This window comes from Corythoichthys intestinalis, chromosome 6 (genome assembly GCF_030265065.1).
Source record: "Corythoichthys intestinalis isolate RoL2023-P3 chromosome 6, ASM3026506v1, whole genome shotgun sequence".
Lineage (NCBI taxonomy): Eukaryota > Metazoa > Chordata > Actinopteri > Syngnathiformes > Syngnathidae > Corythoichthys > Corythoichthys intestinalis.
Window position 1 is genome coordinate 1,181,822 of NC_080400.1, and position 18,593 is coordinate 1,200,414.

At 38.8% G+C, this 18,593-nt stretch overlaps 1 protein-coding gene and 1 long non-coding RNA gene across 3 annotated transcripts in view; both read left to right on the plus strand.

The window, feature by feature from the left end:
• LOC130917406 (neurobeachin-like) overlaps positions 1-18,593 on the plus strand; it is a 572,897-nt gene that overhangs the window by 362,432 nt on the left and 191,872 nt on the right. For both annotated transcript variants that reach the window (XM_057838766.1, XM_057838767.1), the window contains one exon: positions 4,327-4,476. In XM_057838766.1, the coding sequence (XP_057694749.1) occupies positions 4,327-4,476 (150 nt within the window). The remainder of the gene's footprint in view (positions 1-4,326; positions 4,477-18,593) is intronic.
• LOC130917409 (uncharacterized) lies at positions 12,762-14,253 on the plus strand. The gene is made up of 2 exons (XR_009063460.1): positions 12,762-13,391; positions 13,747-14,253. It is a non-coding gene; the product is annotated as an uncharacterized LOC130917409 (long non-coding RNA).

Sequence of the window (18,593 nt, forward strand, 5' to 3'; positions counted from 1 at the left end):
GAAATTTACATGGAGAAAATGTCTTTAATCTGATCAGAGTTCGGATTAGAATTATGATTGACAGGCACAAAGATTTGTGGATACACCTTCCGAGTGACGACCACGATTTTACATCGTTGGTGAATTCCAGAGTTCCCGCGGGTCCTTAGAGGTTCCCACCTGTAGTGCAAAGTCTGCAAAAAGACTTTTTCGTTAGGGACAATGGGGGTCAAAGCTGTGGAGTCGCACATGAGAGGAGAAAAACACCGGTAAAATAAAATGAGTTTTTTCTTCATAAATTGTTGCGACATTTTTTGGGTTTTAAATTATATTTTCAAGGTTTTAAAAATGTCTTTAAAAGCATTTAATTTGACTTTTAAAATGGTGTCCGACCCCTGTACTTGTTAACTCATTCACTCCCAGCCATTTTCACCGGAGCAAGGCCCTTCGCTCCCGGCCGTTTTACTGAATTTTGACTGATTTTGCAAGGCCCACAGAAAATTCTGTGCTATTGCTATATAAACATGGAATCCACCAAAAGAAGGATTAGACTCTCTCCTTTCAGCAGGAAAAAAAAGTAAGTTCATATCTTTTTCCATTCTTTAGAAATCAGCATTAGAAAATAGCTTAGTTTGAGCAATTTTCCAATTTCTGATGAAAAAACAGAGAAATTGAGCTTTTTGTGAAAGCATACATTTCAAACATAACTTTGACTTTAACACAGCTATTTTTTGCTTTAGTTACATCCCAAACATCTGAATAATGTTTTCCTTTTACAAAATACCATAAACAACTAGACAAATAGAGCTTTTGATAGCAAAGTAACAATTTATTTACACATAACTAACTGAGATGACACTGTTGTGGCCACGACAGCCGGGTTAACTTTTCCCTCATCGCCACTTGTCTCATAAAGATGGATTTTTTTTTTTGTGTCTGCGGGGTCTGCTTGGCGAGCAGCACAGACTCAACGACATCATCCGCTGCACTGGTGGTCCCGGTTGTTCTGCCCGGTCGTCTGCCGCCTGGCATCCTTCCGCTGGCGCCTTTACCGTGTGGCCCGGCCGTTCGTTGCCGTTGAATCAGGTTGCGGTCTTACCAAATGTGCTACTGCCCTCCAGTGGCCAGTTTTATTGCTTTAAAATGGATTTTCAGCTTTGTGCTTTGGAGCTCAGTAGAATCAGAACCCAGAGAGGTCTCTTATCAAAAAAAACGTAAAAGACGTATTACGTCTTTGGGACACTGAAACAATTAAAAATAGAACATATTTATACGTTTTTGGGAGCAAATGAGTTAATGTTCTGTAAATAAATGTGCGTATATTATACATGTATATATGTGTGTATGTAATTATTAGAGGTCAACCAATATATCGGCTGGCCACTATATAGACTTTTTTCCAACATTGGCAATGGGGCAATTAAAAAAAAAAAAAAAAAATCGGCCGATTAAACAAACAAAAAAAGCCCATAAAAAAGGGATTTTGATCATCAGGCATCTGTGTGGGCAACTGTGGCTGCCGCTGACTGACGGTGGAACCCCGTAAGGACCCCACATCAGCTTGAAGGCAGGCTGCTAAAGGAAGTGAAGAAATACCCCTCAATGTCAATTTATAATTCTCATTTATTGACAAAGATGAGGGAACCCTGAAGAACAAGAAAAATAGCTAATTAGCCACAACATACTAACTTAACTGAATAGAAGAAAACAATAGCAAGTACTAACAAAACATAATATATCTCTGTACACATATAAGCCAAAATACAACAAGAGCCACATAATTGACATTAGACTTACAGAAATATGTGTGGAGCACAAATAGCACAATGCAACAGCATAAACGTCTCATACAACTACTAACTCTCCCACTATTGGGGGGAATAACATTACTATGGAACGGCGCTGCCCCCTCGCGGCCGGTGGCATTCTATTCAGGAAGCTTCAGGCTTGCCTGTTTTGTAAATATTACACTTTTTTTTTTTTTTTTTTTTATCTTGCATGAGAGAATATGCAGTGTTGCTTTAGCCTTTCAAGGTGTTTACTGAGAGATCCTTTCACTCGAAATGTAACTTGTAGCGTAAGCATTGCATTCGCGTTAGCATTAGCTTTAGCATGGCGAGCATTCTCTTGAACTCTCATCTGTTTACATCTCGTTGTGATGTCCTGGTCGGTTTAATTATCTGAAAATAATGTACTGTTCTTGCTAAGTATGTATAAACATAAAATGGATTGCTGTGTTTGTTAGTTTGGTAGCACTAGACTTAATTTTTTAAGTCTCAGGTTAGCATTGTAAATTTTAAGGTGTTGAAGCAATTTTTTTCAGTCTATGTGCTTTAAAAAAGTAAAGTGGCTTACAAAATCGGCAATCGGCTGCACATTTTTTTAGGTATCGGCATTTCAAAATCCCATATCGGTTGACCCCTAGTAAGTATGTATCTATCATGTTTATATAAGTATAAGGGGTTAGAATATACCGAGTCTGTACTTGAAGCATTTTTATTCCAATCATGCTTTTAACTCATTTGCTCCCAAAAATGTTTAAATACGTTCTATTTTTTATTGTTTCAGTGTCCCAAAAACGTATTTATATGTCTTTTACGGTTTTTTTTGTTTGTTTTTTTACACAAGAGGCATCTCTAGGTTCTGTTGCACCTAAACTGCAATGCACAAAGCTCAAAACTAATTTTAAAGCAATAAAACTGGCCACTGGAGGGAAGTAGTGCATTTTGTGAGAACTCATCTCGGGCCGAGAAAGAAAGTGAAGAAAAATAGTCAGGAAACGGAAGTTGTAGGGATCTTGTAAAGACGCGTGAGAATTTGAAAAAAAAATCGGAAAAAAAGGCAAACTACACTGGATGAGTGTTTTGAAAAGAAAACAAAACCATCGTCAAAGAAGGATTCAAAAAAATATCTTGATGAGACAGACGTGACGGCCCAACAGCTTCAGGTTCCACACGCATTATGCAGCGCTGTCGTTGCATTACTCCTGAGCCCGAGCTTGAAACCAATGATGAACATAATGAAGATGATGAAAAAAGTGACACCGATCTTGATACGGATTTATCAGATTACTGGGAGCCACCTCATTCAACCGGGAGCAGCTGAGAGCCTTCCCTGTTGTTATGTGCACAAATAGTTCAACAGTTCAATAATTTAGTTATGTGTAAATAAATTGTTACTTTACGATCAAAAGCACTATTTGTCTTGTTGTTTGTTATTTTGTAAAAGGAAAACATTATTCAGATGTTTGGGATGTAACTAAAGCAAAAATTAGCTGTGTTAAATTCAGTTGTGTTTGAAATGCATGCTTTCACAAAAAGCTCAATTTGTCTTTTTTCATCAGAAATTGGAAAATTGCTCCAACTAAGCTATTTTCGAATGCTAATTTCTAAAGAATGGAAAAAATTAGGGCTGTCAAACGATTAAAATTTTTAATCGAGTTAGTCACAGCTTAAAAATGAATTAATCGTAATTAATCACAATTTAAACCCTCTATAAAATATGCCATATTTTTGTGTAAATTATTGTTGGAATGGAAAGATAAGACACAAGACGGATATATACATTCAACATAATATTTGTTTATTATAACAATAAATCAACAAGATGGCATTAGCATTAAGTCTGTTAAAGCGATCCATGGATAGAAAGACTTGTAGTTCTTAAAAGATAAATGTTAGTATAAGTTATAGAAATTTTATATTAAAACCCCTCTTAATGTCTTCGTTTTAATAAAATTTGTAAAATTTTCGATCAAAAAATAAACTAGCAGCCCGCCATTGTTGATGTCAATAATTACACAATTCTCATGGTGCTGAACCCATAAAATCAGTCGCACCAAAGCGCCAGCAGAGGGCGACAAAAATCCAAAAAACACAAGTAACAAGTGCATATGACCCTGAGCTGTCATTTTAATCTGTTTGAGTGGGGCATGTGCGTTAATTGCGTCAAATATTTTAACGTGATTAATTGCGTCAAATATTTTAACGTGATTAATTTAAAAAATTAATTACCGCCCGTTAACGCGATAATTTTGACAGCCCTAAAAAAAATATCACTTTTTTTTTTCTTTTGGTGGGTTCCATGTTTATATAGCAATAAAACAGAATTTTCTGTGGGCCTTGCAAAATCAGTCAAAATAAAGTAAATCCGGGAGCGAAGGGCCTTGCTCCGGTGAATGCGGCTGGGTTAAAAATAATAACTTTAAAAAAAAAATTTTAAACTGTCCTCGTAAGAGAGGTACCCAAATTACTGCAATGGGAAAAGGGAAAAGGAAGGGGGAAAAACATGGACACCCTATTACACCCTATTTATGTGCGTAAATGAGATTTTATTTCTTTGTTGCAGTGACAGAAGACGACGAGCTGGTCAAGTTGAAGACTTTGGTGTTCCCCAGCCAAAGTGTACCGAGCCAGATCCCCGAAACAGATCTGGTTTTGGAGGGAGAGGACGACTCCGCGGGTTTGCTGCAGGAGAAGGAACTGGACCACCTGGCTGGTAAATTACACCTTTGTTGGTTTGTATGATCTGGAAAAACCGAGGCGTATTTAGCATTTTGAAACCGCTACGGCCGATGTAAAATTGCGCCGTCAGTCCGTCATGGGCGCCTTGATGAGTTTGGCTTTCGGCAGCCGTCTAAAACGTTAGATGAGGTGCCGACCTGCACTTCAAACCTCACGCGACACATTTAGGAGATTTTTGCGAGCCACTTGGTCAACTTTTTCTTCTTGATGATTTCAAGAAAAAACAACTTCCATTCAAAGCTTGCCAATGAGACGATGTGCTTCATCTCCACTCTTTATAATTACGCTTTTAGGCTTTCAATTCTACAGAACACTTTGGTATAGTTCATGGATTTTCACTGCCCCTAAAATGGGATACGCTGGTTATAATGTTTCAATTGCACACATTGAAGTGAACATTAGGGGGGTGACAATACGTATATCGGAAAGGTGATATATCGCGATACGCAGTAGGGCTGTCAAAAATATCGCGTTAACCAGCGGTAATTAAAAAAAAAAAATTAATCACGTTAAAATATTTGACGCAATTAACGCACATGCCCCGCTCAAACAGATTAATATGACACTACAGTGTAATGTCCGCTTGTTACTTGTTTTTTGGTGTTTGGCGCCCTCTGCTGGTGCTTGGGTCCAACTGATTTTATGGGTTAGTACCATGAGTGAGCATGGTGTAATTATTGACATCAACAATGGCGAGCTACTAGTTTATTTTTTGATTGAAAATTTTAATCGTTTAACAGCCCTACTTTGCAGTAGTGGTGCAACGATTAATCGATTAACTCGAGTATTCGATTCGAGAAAAAGTATTTGAATTAAACGTTGTTGCTTTGAGTATTCGTTTAATTTAAGTGTCGTTGTAATGGTTTATTTTGAAAGTGTTTGCACTTAGTTTTATTGATTAGTGTGGATACACTGCCCTCTGGTCTGCCTCTTTTCACATGGCTGAATCCAACTCCTCCCTGTTAAGACCAACGTAAGCTAAGTTTTTGTTTGCGCTAATGGTTTTTAATGCATTCATAATTTAGTTGTTTGGTATATTTAGCCGTTTTTTGTGGAACATGTGTCTGAACCATTTGTTAAGAGCATTGTAAAAAAACTTTAGCATTTAACCTAGTGGACTTTTTCTATGCTAGTTATCCAATGGCATACCGCAAGCAACACGTCACTTCCGCTCATTAATATTCATGACATTACCTACTGTTGCTAAGTAGGGACAAGCAACCGGTTGTCCCTAATCGGAAATGAATGGAAATCGTGTACGAAGGAGATGTTTACAGAGCTAAACCTACTAATTCTCTCCGAAAATGATGTGCCTGGTGCCAAATTCACTGGCAAAGAAGTAGAAGAACATAAAAATGTTCAGTTAAAGAGATGGCTTGAGTGTCGAAGGCTGAAAAAGACGAAGAAAACGAGCCGACCTAAGCATAGCCTTAGCTTTTTTATCGACGCGACTGACAATGACATTCTCCTGTTTCAACAAGCTATCCTTTACCATCAGCCATGTCTTTCTTATATATCCTCTGGTTGTCCTACATCTCTTACCGAACACTTTTAATGTTTTCATTGACAACAAATCTTAATTCTATAATTTATTTTCACTTCCCCCTTACTAAAGTTGTTTTATATATATTAGGGCTGTCAAACGATTAAAATTTTCAATCGAGTTAATTACAGCTTAAAAATTAATTAACCGTAATAAATCGCATTTCAAACCATCTGTAAAATATGCCATTTTTTTCTGTAAATTATTGTTGGAATGGAAAGATAAGACAGATATATACATTCAACATACGGTACATAAGTACTGTATTTGTTTATTATAACAATAAATCAACAAGATGGCATCAACATTATTAACATTCTGTTAAAGTGATCCATGGATAGAAAGACTTGTAGTTCTTAAAAGATAAATGTTAGTACAAGTTATAGAAATTTTATATTAAAACCCCTCTTAATGTTTTCGTTTTAATAAAATTTGTAAAATTTTCAATCAAAAAATAAACTAGTAGCCCGCCATTGTTGATGTCAATAATTACACAATGCTCATGGGTGCTTAAGCCCATAAAATCAGTCGCACCCAAGCGCCAGCGGAGGGCGACAAAACTCCCAAAAAACACAAGTAACAAGTTGGCAATGCACTGTACTGTCATTTTAATCTGTTTGAGCGGGGCATGTGCACGTTTAGAAGAAATAACATGAGTATGGAACGGCGCTGCCCCCAAGCAGTGTCCAACTGCTTCTTGCCCCATCCAAGATGGCCACCAGATATACAGGTCAGGAGCCAGAAAATTGTGTTGCTGCAACACCAGTGACAACTAAAAAGTCTACACTGATAGGATTACGGCTGATCGCCAAAGCGTACCTCAAATTTTTCGCGATCAACAATCACAATCATGTGATTTTTGAGGCTACGAGCTTAGAAATGACAAAAACACACATACATTAGTTTACCCTGTTGCCTATTTCTTTTTCTTTTTTTTTTTGTCATTTTGTCACTGTTCTTAGGCAAGGTCGCAAAATTATCAAAATTTACGCCTAGCCGCATGTATGTGCAAATTATGTTGAGTTTTCGAGCATGTTAATACCTCCAAATTGGCCATTTTGATTTGCTCGGGCCCTCACTAGCACACAGCACTCCAATGTGTGGTTATGTTACAGTGCAAAATGATTAATAACATAATATTTTTAGCCATTATTTGATTGGCTGCCATTGACTGAAACATGCGCAAATGGATTGGACGTCCATCACTGTCATTGGCAGCCAACCTGTTAATTGGGATTTTGATGTTTAGACTAATCTAAAAAAAACTTTGTAACACTTTAAACTGACTTAGAAGAGCCTTAACAAAGACTGAATGTTAACTAAGCATTGTGATTTTTCTCTTGAACCTTTTGTTGACTTGTGATATGGTGACCTTGGATCCTCGCCTGGGTCCCTCTGTGCTGTATGATCGCTGTCGACCTGATTAAATGGTCGACTTGTGCTTTGAATCCTTATTCCAGCTTTCAAAATGGAGTCAGTACAGGGGTTAACTCTTTAGCTGCCATTGATGACAATAGCTGTCCAATCCATTATAAGTGGGAGGGTATTTGTTCAAAACATTCACAGACAACACATATGCTCGACAAAAGTTCAATCCAAATCTTTGACTTTCCTCTTCTACTAGTGTATGTTACTGTCAGTACTACTCTACAAAGTGGCAAGTTGCCACATTCGTTCATTTGCTGCCAGCCCTCCCAGAAACAGATGGATTGGACGTCTACTAATGATGAACTCATTTCAATTCTCAGCTGAAGGATGAAAAGCGCCACATAATTGGTTGTCTATCATCGGTGACACTGAAAGAGTTAAAAGTTGGATGACACTGAACTCTAGTAAAATCTTCTTCCTGGAAGACTTTCAACCCGACATTTTCTTCCCGCTTCCCGGGCACGCGTCCCGTGACTTTTATCCACGTTGTGTATTTTTTGATGTTAAGTGACAAAAGATGCGGGAAGGCGCTCGCGAACGGCGTCATCTTGGCAAAGCGGGCCAGTACAATCTCATCCACCGAGGGGGTGACCGAGAGGCCAGACTCTTTCCCGTGAACTTCCACTCTCAAGCAACCGCAATCAAACACACTATGTCTTCTATAAAAGAGAAGTACTTCAGTAAAAGAAGTACAGTATTGGCTTGCTGAAAGATGTTGTCATACATCATTGTGATTTTTATGTTTAACTGGATTTTTTTTTTTTTTTTAATCTGAAAAAACATGTTTCACACAGAGTGCTACATTTTCCGAGTCTGTAAACTCATCATTTTGGGGCTTTAATCTCAAGCAGTCCAAGAAACATTCAAATATTAGAATGCTCATTGCAGTGGCGGAGCAAACGTGAACAGGACCCGGGTGCGATGAATTGAAACCGGGCCCTCGAGGCGTTTGGGGTCCTTATGGATAATTATTCGCAGGCCCCGCCACACTTTCGCAGGCCCTTCAAGACAATTGTCTGATGTGTGGGGCTGGAGCGGCGCTACTGGAAATGTTTTAGATATTTTAACACTTAAACTCTATATTCCAGCTCCATCTTACCTTTCCGTTTGACCCTCCACCTTGTCCAACTACGTCCCCTTTGCGTCTGGGAACTGGGCCCCCGAGAGGCTCCGGGTACAGCGGGTACCGTATTTTATATACCTGAGTACTTTATACCTGAGTATAAGTCGCACCAGCCATAAAATGCCCAACGAAGAGAAAAAAAAAACAAGTCGCACCGGAGTATAAGTCGCGTTTTGGGGGGAAATTTACTTGATAAAATCCAACACATAGAACAGACATGTCATCTTGAAAGGCAATTTAATATAAAAATACAATAGAGAACAACATACTGAATAAGTGTACAGTGTACAGTGCATGAACAACGAAATGCGAATATACTATCCTCACCAGGACGCTACGGCTCGGTCTTGGCTATTCAGCGGGCTAAACTCCCAAATGACGATGCTGGATGTCCGTATAATTTGCTGAATCAACTTTGTCCTCGATACCAAACAGTGGCCTATACTACGAAGCCGGTTTTCTGGCTTAGCAGGGTAACTTCGAGAGTAACTTTATCACGTGCGACTTAAGTTCGCGGCTATGCGAGACTACGAAAGGTGGATATGTTGGAACCGAGAAGTGTTGCCATGGCAACACACGCCACACGCCAAACCTGGTCGTGTCAGAGTTAGATCTTGCTTAACATCAGGATTCCAATTAACCACGCTCTATTTAAACAGCACTCCTCCGCGGACGTGTCCTCCTGACAATGACAGCGTACTTGGACGACCCATACGACATTGGCGCGCGGATTGTGAGGGGCTCTCTCCGGAGGGCACGGGTTTTTCGGGACCGCCAGAATCCGCTGGCGTACCCGGAAGATGTTCTCCTTGAAAGATATAGATTTTCAGCTGAGGGAATTCTTTACCTGTGCCAACTGATCTAGGCAGCAGACGTCACTAATGTAACCCGCTGAGTCAGGCCCTGACAACCGCGCAGATTGTGTGTGCCTGTCCGTGCGCTCTTTCGCCAGGGACAATATATGTATTCCATCGGTGATGCTGAATATCTGCGTAAGAACACTGTATGCCGTGCGATTCGGAGTGGGGTATGGAAACGCTTCAAATTGATGCATTTATAATAATCATAGAAATATGTAGACTATTTAAACATTGAGAAAACTTGCGTTTTTTTCTGCCAACTGGAGGAGATTAAATTAAATGTCAAATCCACTGATAGGACAGACGCACAAATATAAAAGATATAAATGTTTATTGAATATGCATCTTACAGTCTTCTTTAACTGTGAAAAATCGCTACAAAAGACGGGCTTTTATTTACGCAACAACGCATGGCATCCCCGCATTTCCTTCTTCTCCTGAGTCCTCACAAATATAACATAATTTTGGGGGGGGGGTTGTCGGGCTCGGGCCTGCAAATCAAGTTTATTGATCGGACTCGGATTTTTTTAGGCCCAAACTAAAAAAAAGAACATACGTATTCATACAATCATCCTGTTTCGTGTGGTGATGCGTGACAATTATTTCTTACTGTTAATGGAACAAATCTTATTTTATTGTCCTGACAGCAGGCTTTATTTCTTTTCATGGACATAAGTAAACTGGCATATTGACGCATTCACAAATCACACGATCTGTAAATTCGCTGTCAACAGACCCGTTGCGCTCTACTCGCCGAAGCGGTGTTGGATTTCGCGGTGAGGGTGGATTTTAATTCCTCATAATTCCGCATGATCATCGCGCATTCCTCCTCCGTGAAGTAAGGTGCCCGTGCCGTCGTCACAAGTAGTGTTTGACTCTGGTCACCGCCCCCTTTTATGTGAACGCGCAGTAACTCTGACTGGGTTGACACAGAGTCGACTAATCAACCTCATAATCAGCGTCGTAGTACCGATTGACCACAAACTAGACAACCAGGTTTTGTCAACTCCGGTTACCCGATGGTAAACTGGATTACTTCTGGGGGAGGTTGAACTCGGTTCGTAGTATAGGCCACAGGTTTGCATCAACGTAAATAAATGATTATTAGGTGCTTTTACAGCAATGACAAAAACGGTTAGCATTCGTTCGCTAGCATTAGCACATCGTTCAAACAACCACACAACTGGCTCTAAGTGTCCGATCGCGGGTGGAAAACACACAACAACCGAAAAGATAATACACACAGGCGTTGCCCATGTAGGGATATTTTACAAGCATAAACAACGTAGGTTCGCAGCCGTGTTTCTCTCTCGCTAACTCGCCCAATCACTCAGAGCTACTTAGCTGACGGTCTTCATCTGGCGTGTGAGCGTTCTTCTTCACGTAAACAAGTGCGAGTGCGCCCCCACGTGGGAGTGAAAGCACCACAAACTAAAAGCATGCATTTCAATATAAAAAAGTCAATAATACAATTAAACACACATTGCCAAAGGCAGAACACGAACGTGGCCATAGCTATTAAGAGTTATTCAGATAACTATAGCATAAAGAACATGCTAACAAGTTTACCAAACCATCAGTGTCACTCCAAAACCCCAAAATAACATGTGAAATGATATAATGTGTTAATAATTTCACACATAAGTCGCTCCTGAGTATAAGTCGCACCCCCAGCCAAACTATGAAAAAAAACTGCGACTTATTGCCCGAAAAATACGGTATGTGTGTGTATATTTTAACACTTACACTAGGTAACTTTTGAACATTCATCAAATATTTTCATAACGTTTGTGATATGTCGACTGACAACTAGTTGAATGACACCTCTTCTTAATCTTGAGGGTGACTGTCGTTTTCACAGTGAAGGAATCAGACCTTTTAGCCAGACTGCCGGAATCACACCAGCCCAACCGCCGGACCCGCACTGTCGCAGCTCCACCGACCCGGGCCGGCGGGATCCCGACATCCTGGCCAAAAGGCCAAACTCTGCACGTTCACCTTAGTCTTAACCCTTTGTACTGACTCAATTTGAAAGCTGGAAAAAGGCTTCGAAGCACAAGTTGACAATTTACCGTATTGGCCCGAATACAAGACGGCCATGATTATAAGACGACCCCCTCTTTTTCATGACTCAAGTTTGAAAAAAGGCTTTTTGAACACCAAATTAATTTTTATGCAGAAAATAATTTCAGTACATACGAAGCAAATGATTATAACAATATATTTTAAAGAAAAAGCATGTTATTTTGCCTCATTCAAATCTTAATATCTGAACATTTAAATATGTAAACTAAAGTGCAATCACATTTGTTAATGAACGGCTTCTGGTGTTTGAAATGTAAATAAAACAATCTATTGTAATAAAACAACAAAATTGCAATAATTGCATTAACCATCAAATTGAAGTCTAACTAACTGTAGTCTTGAAACAAATCTGAATAAGGAAAAATAATGCAAACTGGTTAAACTAAAAAGAGTAGCTGAGATCTGTCATGACAGAACATCGCTTCAATGATTTCTGGCGCCATCTAGCGTTGTGAAAGGGAAGAGTAGCTGAGATCTATCATGACAGAACATCGCTTCAATGATGTCTGGCGCCATCTAGCGTCGTGAATGGGTATAATGTCTAGACCGCGAATATCAGACGACCCCCTCTTTTTCAGTCTTATTTCAATGCAAAAAAACACCGTCTTATATTCGGGCCAATACGGTATTGAGGTCGACAGCAATCATACAGCAAAGAGGGACCCAGGCGAGGATCCAAGGTCACCATATCACAAGTCAACAAAAGGTTCCAGATTTAGATTAGTCTAAACATCAAAATCCCAATTAACAGGTTGTCTGCCAATGACAGTGATGGACATCCACTCTATTTGAGCATGTTTGAGTCAATGGCAGCCAATCAAATAATGGCTAAAAATATTATGTTATTAATCATTTTGCACTGAAACATCACCACACATTGGAGCGCTGTATGCTAGTTAGGGCCCGACCAAATGAAAAGGGACAATTTGGAAGCCTTTACATGCTCGAAAACTCACCAAAATCTGCACATACATGCTGCAAGGTGTACATTTTGATAACTCTGCGACATTGACTACAAACCGTAAGAAAATGGCTCAGTGACGCCCCTTGAAGTTTTCAAAAGGTTCTCTCCTATTAGGTTTTTTTTTTAACTTAGAGCAATGAAATTTGGTGAGTTGATATCTTGTGCAAGCCATGTTTAAAAAAACTAAATTAAAAATGCACAATACACAAACATATATTAGCTTAACCCTTGAGAGTCGAAGGACGCGCCGGCGCGTCCTCAGCGCACGTCGTCTTTGAAGCGCCCTCACGTTTTAATTACGTCACCCACATGCCGTTGGTTGGTCTCGTTTTAAAGTGCGGAAGTTGCGGTTTACTCTCGTTATTATTTGAAGTCAATCGACCAACTAGAACGTGAGATATTGTCATTTAAGTTTTATGGTTTTATTGTCCTCTCAAAAAAACATTAAAACGCTGCATGGATCATTTGTTTATGTCTATATTTCCATCATTTCTAGTCCTTTTTCAAAACGGAAGCTCCATGAAAAAAACACAAATCAAACGAACCCTTTCGAAGTCACAGTGGAAGCACAAAATGCGTTTGTTTTTTTTTGTTTTTTTTTATAAATATAACTGCGGTGCGAGGTTCAACCGAACGAGAGGGAGGAGGAGTGTTCTGAAGCAGCGAGGTGGCGAGCGACGGCCAGTTGGATACTGCTGGATCGAGCAGCGACTTTGTGTGACTTTGACAATGAACGGAAAACTAAATTTAGCGCAAGCAATTGTGCTTCTGATCAACTTGAGGAAGAGGATGGTCCAAATTCGTCATCATCGTCTTCTTCGGAAGAGTCCTCGAGTGAAGATAGTGACGGATTTGAACACGTGGGTGACGCCATCGACGAGCAGAGGTAAACCAACTCACTCTTTTTTTTCATGCTGAAAACGTTTCTTTTGAAAGTTTCTTTTGATATTGCAAGACAAAGTTAATTTTGATGCAATATAAGTGTGTGCTTGTGTATATAATAATAAAATGTGCATATCAGATCAAAGTCGTACGTGCACTGTGGGTATCCCAGGCAGGAATTTATCATTTGTGGTGTTCTTCTTTCTATATGAAGATTAGGGATGTAGCACATATTCAGCTATGGTATTCTTTCTATTGTCATACATATAGATTTCCATGATTATTTATTGCTGTATATATTTTTATTTTATACTTTATTATTTTCATAAATACTGACTTATTTTCATGTACATTTATAGTGACAATGAAAGCAAAGTGAAATGAAAATGGAAGGGTGGAAAGAGGACCGACACCCCATGGAAGTGTGAGCTGTGTGATGTAGCCGTGTCTAATTCCAGGACGAAACTGCTTTTCGGAGTGGCATGACTGAAAAAAATTTAACTTGTTTATTGTAAATATTTTTGAAAATGCTTTTTTCCCCCCAATGTTATATATATATTTTTTTCCCACATCAATCTTCTCAATTTGTGTATATAAATGTGTGTTCAAGAAGCTTGATTGTGTGTACATAGTTTTCATCAGGCGATTGGCCGCAATACCTAAACTCATAAAGAGATGGCCTCTAAACACTTTTTGTGTTAGATGGTATATATTTTTTCACTGTTCTTCACTGTTAGGTCTGCTGTATATAACCTGTTTTGACTGGAGCATGTATAAAGGCAAAAAACGCCTATGGCTATACCTGTTGTTTATGTTGAATTGTCAAATATAAGACTATTTATTCTAATTTTTTTTGGTTGAATGTTCATCCTAACATGTTGAATAAATATTACAAAGTTTCAAAACGGTTCGTTACGCATGTTTGGTTGTCAATTGGACATCAATATTAAAAATTTTGACAAAACGATTTTGGAATTTTTGGTCTTTTTGGGCCCAAAATGATGATTTATAATTGATTAGTGAAGGAAACAACAATTTGGACATGAAGTTCAAGGTGTCACAAAAAAAGGGACCAAACCAGGCCATCGTAAACAATTCTTTCTTTGAAATATAAAGGCAACTTCAAAGGCATGCAAAATCAGACAAAATAGGCCCAGACCTTAAAGGGTTAAACAACTTACAGCCTTATGTGGGCCAAACCAGAGCACAGCTGTTCTTTATCTATGTCCATAGGTGGGTAAAGTAGCCAAAAATTTGAAGTCAGAACAGTGTTACTTCAAAATAATAATTACTCAAATAAAAGTAAACATCCAAAAAAAAATATCCTCAAGTACAAGTAAAAAAGTATTTGGTGAAAAGAACACTCAAGTCATGAGTAACATTGTAACTGCTTACATTTTTTTTTTTTTTAAACAATTATTATAATATTATAATATATATACAGTATATTATAGTATTTTTTTCTCAGTGAAACGTTATCTATATGAACTGTTGTTATAATGATACTGTACAATAACCCATTATATAACCATGTATGTAACACGCTACTACCCACCTCTGTCCATGTCAGATGAGAGTCTGCTCCTCAGTCATAAGGGGACAGTCCAGCCAGACCCAACGCTGCCACCAGAGGGCAGTGTATCCTCCATCATTAAACAAAACACAAAAATTTTGGACTATGTGGATACAGGTCATCCCCGGGTTATGAACAACTTCTGTTCCTAGGCTGGCGATGTAACCCGAACTTCCGCGTAAATCGAAATTAACCCTTTAAAGCAGAAGTTCAGAAACTTAATAATCTTAATCTTTGAGTTAGCGGCGGTTTAATTAGTTGGTGCAGTTGAATTCAACAAATTCCATGCAGTTTGTAAGTTACTTGCTAGTTTCAGGGCTACGGAGTGGCTAAGCTAGCGTGACTTAGCATGCCAATAAAAAAATCTAATAACAAATCCAACATTGTCTTTATTTTTGTATTATTATTTATTTTATTTTTTTCAATGTGGGTGGCCTGTTGACCAGGGAATGAAGGGGAGGGGGTGGGAGTCTATAAGAAGTGATTGGGAGGGGTGGAGTGTACACAAATCAGCTCTGTGATCTAGAAACCATTAATCATGTGACTCCCTTGTGAATGTAAACCCATTGGCAACCGACCCAATGCTGCCCCATCGCCAAACCCGCGACCGGTGCTCCCCACCCGAGCGCGCCCAATCACATCCAGCCGCGCACGAGCCCCGACCAAACATTCGACAGCCACGCAGACAAGCGGGCGCCACCCCAGGGCCACGGCCCCCAACCAGCCAGCCCGTGGAGGGAGGACAGGCGTGGGTGGGGGCAGTGCAGCCGATCCCTCCTCCCGCAGCCCAGCAAAGGGGCCATCGTGAACCCCCCGGGATCCAGGGTGGTCCCCTGGGCCACCCGCGCCCCCATCAACGGGCCTTCAGGGATGGGACGAGGGGTCGCACCACCAACCCCAGATCATTGTTCCAGAACACCCATGAAATCAACTCCAACGACTAATTTATTAAACCCTCGCTAAATCGAAGATTAAGCTTGATATCAAAAATTCTGAACTTCACCTTTAAGTACCTGAAGATGCCCCCTGAACCTCAAAATAACTGTCCAAAAACATTTGTTATACATCACATTAATAAAGTTAAATAATAAGATAATGTGAGGAACATTGTGTTAAATGCCGTTATGTTGTAACCCGAGGACCACCTGTAGTTATTTTGGTGTACTTATAGAGTTAATTCCGATTTACGGAGAAATTCGTTTTACGTCACCAGCGTAGGAACGGAACCCGGGGACTACCTGTATCCAAAAATATACATTAGAAATTAAAAATATTTTAACTACTGCTAATTGTGGCTAGGACACCAAGATTAAAGCTATTACATAATATTACATCAGTATACTATCAGTACAAGTATAGTACACATGACAGTATACTGTAATAAAAAAAATTTGCTGTTAAAATCAGCAAAAAATGTGTATTTATACTCAAGAAATGTTATGATCTAATGCATTGTCTTGAGATACGAATTTGTTTCTGTCACCACGCATATAACTCACAACACTTGTCTCATTGAACTGAATGAAAATGGCATTCATTTGTTCCTGAACCACTGAAAAAGCAAGTCATTTTTACATCATTGGCTGCCACTGACTAATATTCAATCCATTTAAACCATTTTAGATTCTTTTTTTGGTCTGTTTTTTTCTTTTAATATTATATTTTTTTTAATTTAAATAATTCTGACATCTATGAACGCCAATGGACGTGAAACAGTTAATTTTATACTTCACAACTTGTCCATGCTATTTTTTGTAGGCTGTCATTGGCATTTCCAGTTATGTGTTAGCATTAAGCTAGCAGACGTAAATGCAAACTCGTGTTTTTATTATTATTATTTTTAACCCAACTTGTAATTCTTTGTTTTATGTTTTCTTCTGACAGCAAACCAGAATTAGGAGATTCGTTAAACAGCATGAAGTCTCTTATTAAAGGTTTGTTCTGCCAAGCTACTGCTTGTTGTAAAAGTGAGTTGAGGTCACGGAAGAAAACTTAAACAGAATCTTCAAATCAGGCATGCCACATTGTTAAATTCGGGGTTCACGCAGCGTCATAAAACAGTGTTAAATTGACTAACCTTGACAGATTCCTTTAGTTTAATTAGCATAATTGTGTCTGATATATATAATTTCAGTTCAATTTTTTGGAGAATCTATTTGAACGTCGTCAATGGCAGTAAATGAATTAACATCCACACATTACTCTGACAGTGACTGAAGGAACTAAAACATGGGACAGAAATGTCTTATTTTGAATATCCTGGTTCCAAACATGTTAATAACTTGGCGTTTCATTTCTAATACTACGTCAAAAAACCTTCCTTTTATGATATATTGATGAGCTTTATGCGGGTTGCTGCTCGGGATGCAGCGGCGGTGCTCCTCCTTGCCAGCCTTTAGGGGGTGACGAGCTTCAGACAGCTGTGATTACTAGGACAACACACACTGAAGCCCACCCTCCCTCCTCCTGCAAGCACACTGCAAGTGTGTGTGTAATGTATACAAAGAAACACATCTTAGTCATTCCGTTTATTCACGGGTATTTGCTAATTCGACAAATTATAATAAACGATAAACTAGTTCACATTGATTGAAAAAGCATAATAATAACAGACCTTTAAAGTGCAACGTACAATTAGTGTTTGAAAAATATTTATAAATGCTTGAACGAACATGGTCTTGTTTGTACGTTTTTTTTTTTTTTTTTTTTTTTTTTTTAGATTTATATTTCTTTAACAAAACTTTTCAGAATTGCATTTAGATGTATTTATATATGCTTAAATGGACATGGTCTCATTTGTGGATATTATATGCATTTTTTTTTTTTTTTTTTTAAATCATTAATATTGAGTCATTCCATCAGCACAAAAATCCAGTACCCTCCCCAAAAATTCAAGTTCATTTTTTACAGGTAGTTACCCGGATTACGTCGTACTTGACTTACGCAATTTTGACTTTACGAGACCAGTCGCACAAACAGTACCTAATTGTACCTCACAGTATCTTATTTTTGACTTTACTTTATTAACATGACTTGTTCTGTCCTCACTAAACGTGAAGTTGTTCAGCTTGACAGACAGCAAAAACAATTATGCTTTTTGAAACTTTTGACTTCCTTCACTTTTGACTATTTGTAAAGTTGTAACGACACGCATTTTAACAATAAAACACACGACACAAAACGATTGGTGTTGAACTGTCCATCTATTCTAATCAATTTGTAAATTTAGTCGATTAAATTAGCCTAATTTGCTTCACAAACGTCCGCTAGCTTCAGTGCTACGAATGTGAACGTACAGTATTTACAATTCTTATAGCAAATCGCTCACACGTAATCCACAAACTGTAGCTGTAAACTTAATTACAAATGCATACACAAACATATACTAGCGGAAACAACTTACAGCCTTATGTGGGCCAAACCAGAGCACCGCTATCCTTCATCCACGTGAGACGTCTGAGTGCTCCTGCATGGAAGCATTATTGAACGACAGTTCAGCCAGACCGAACGCTTCCACCAGAGGGCAGTTTATCCTCCACCATTAAACTAAATACAATACTTTAGGACTTTGTGGATAGTTATTTTGAATGTTTAAAGGGTTAATTCTAGGGCTGCAGCTATTGATTATTTTAG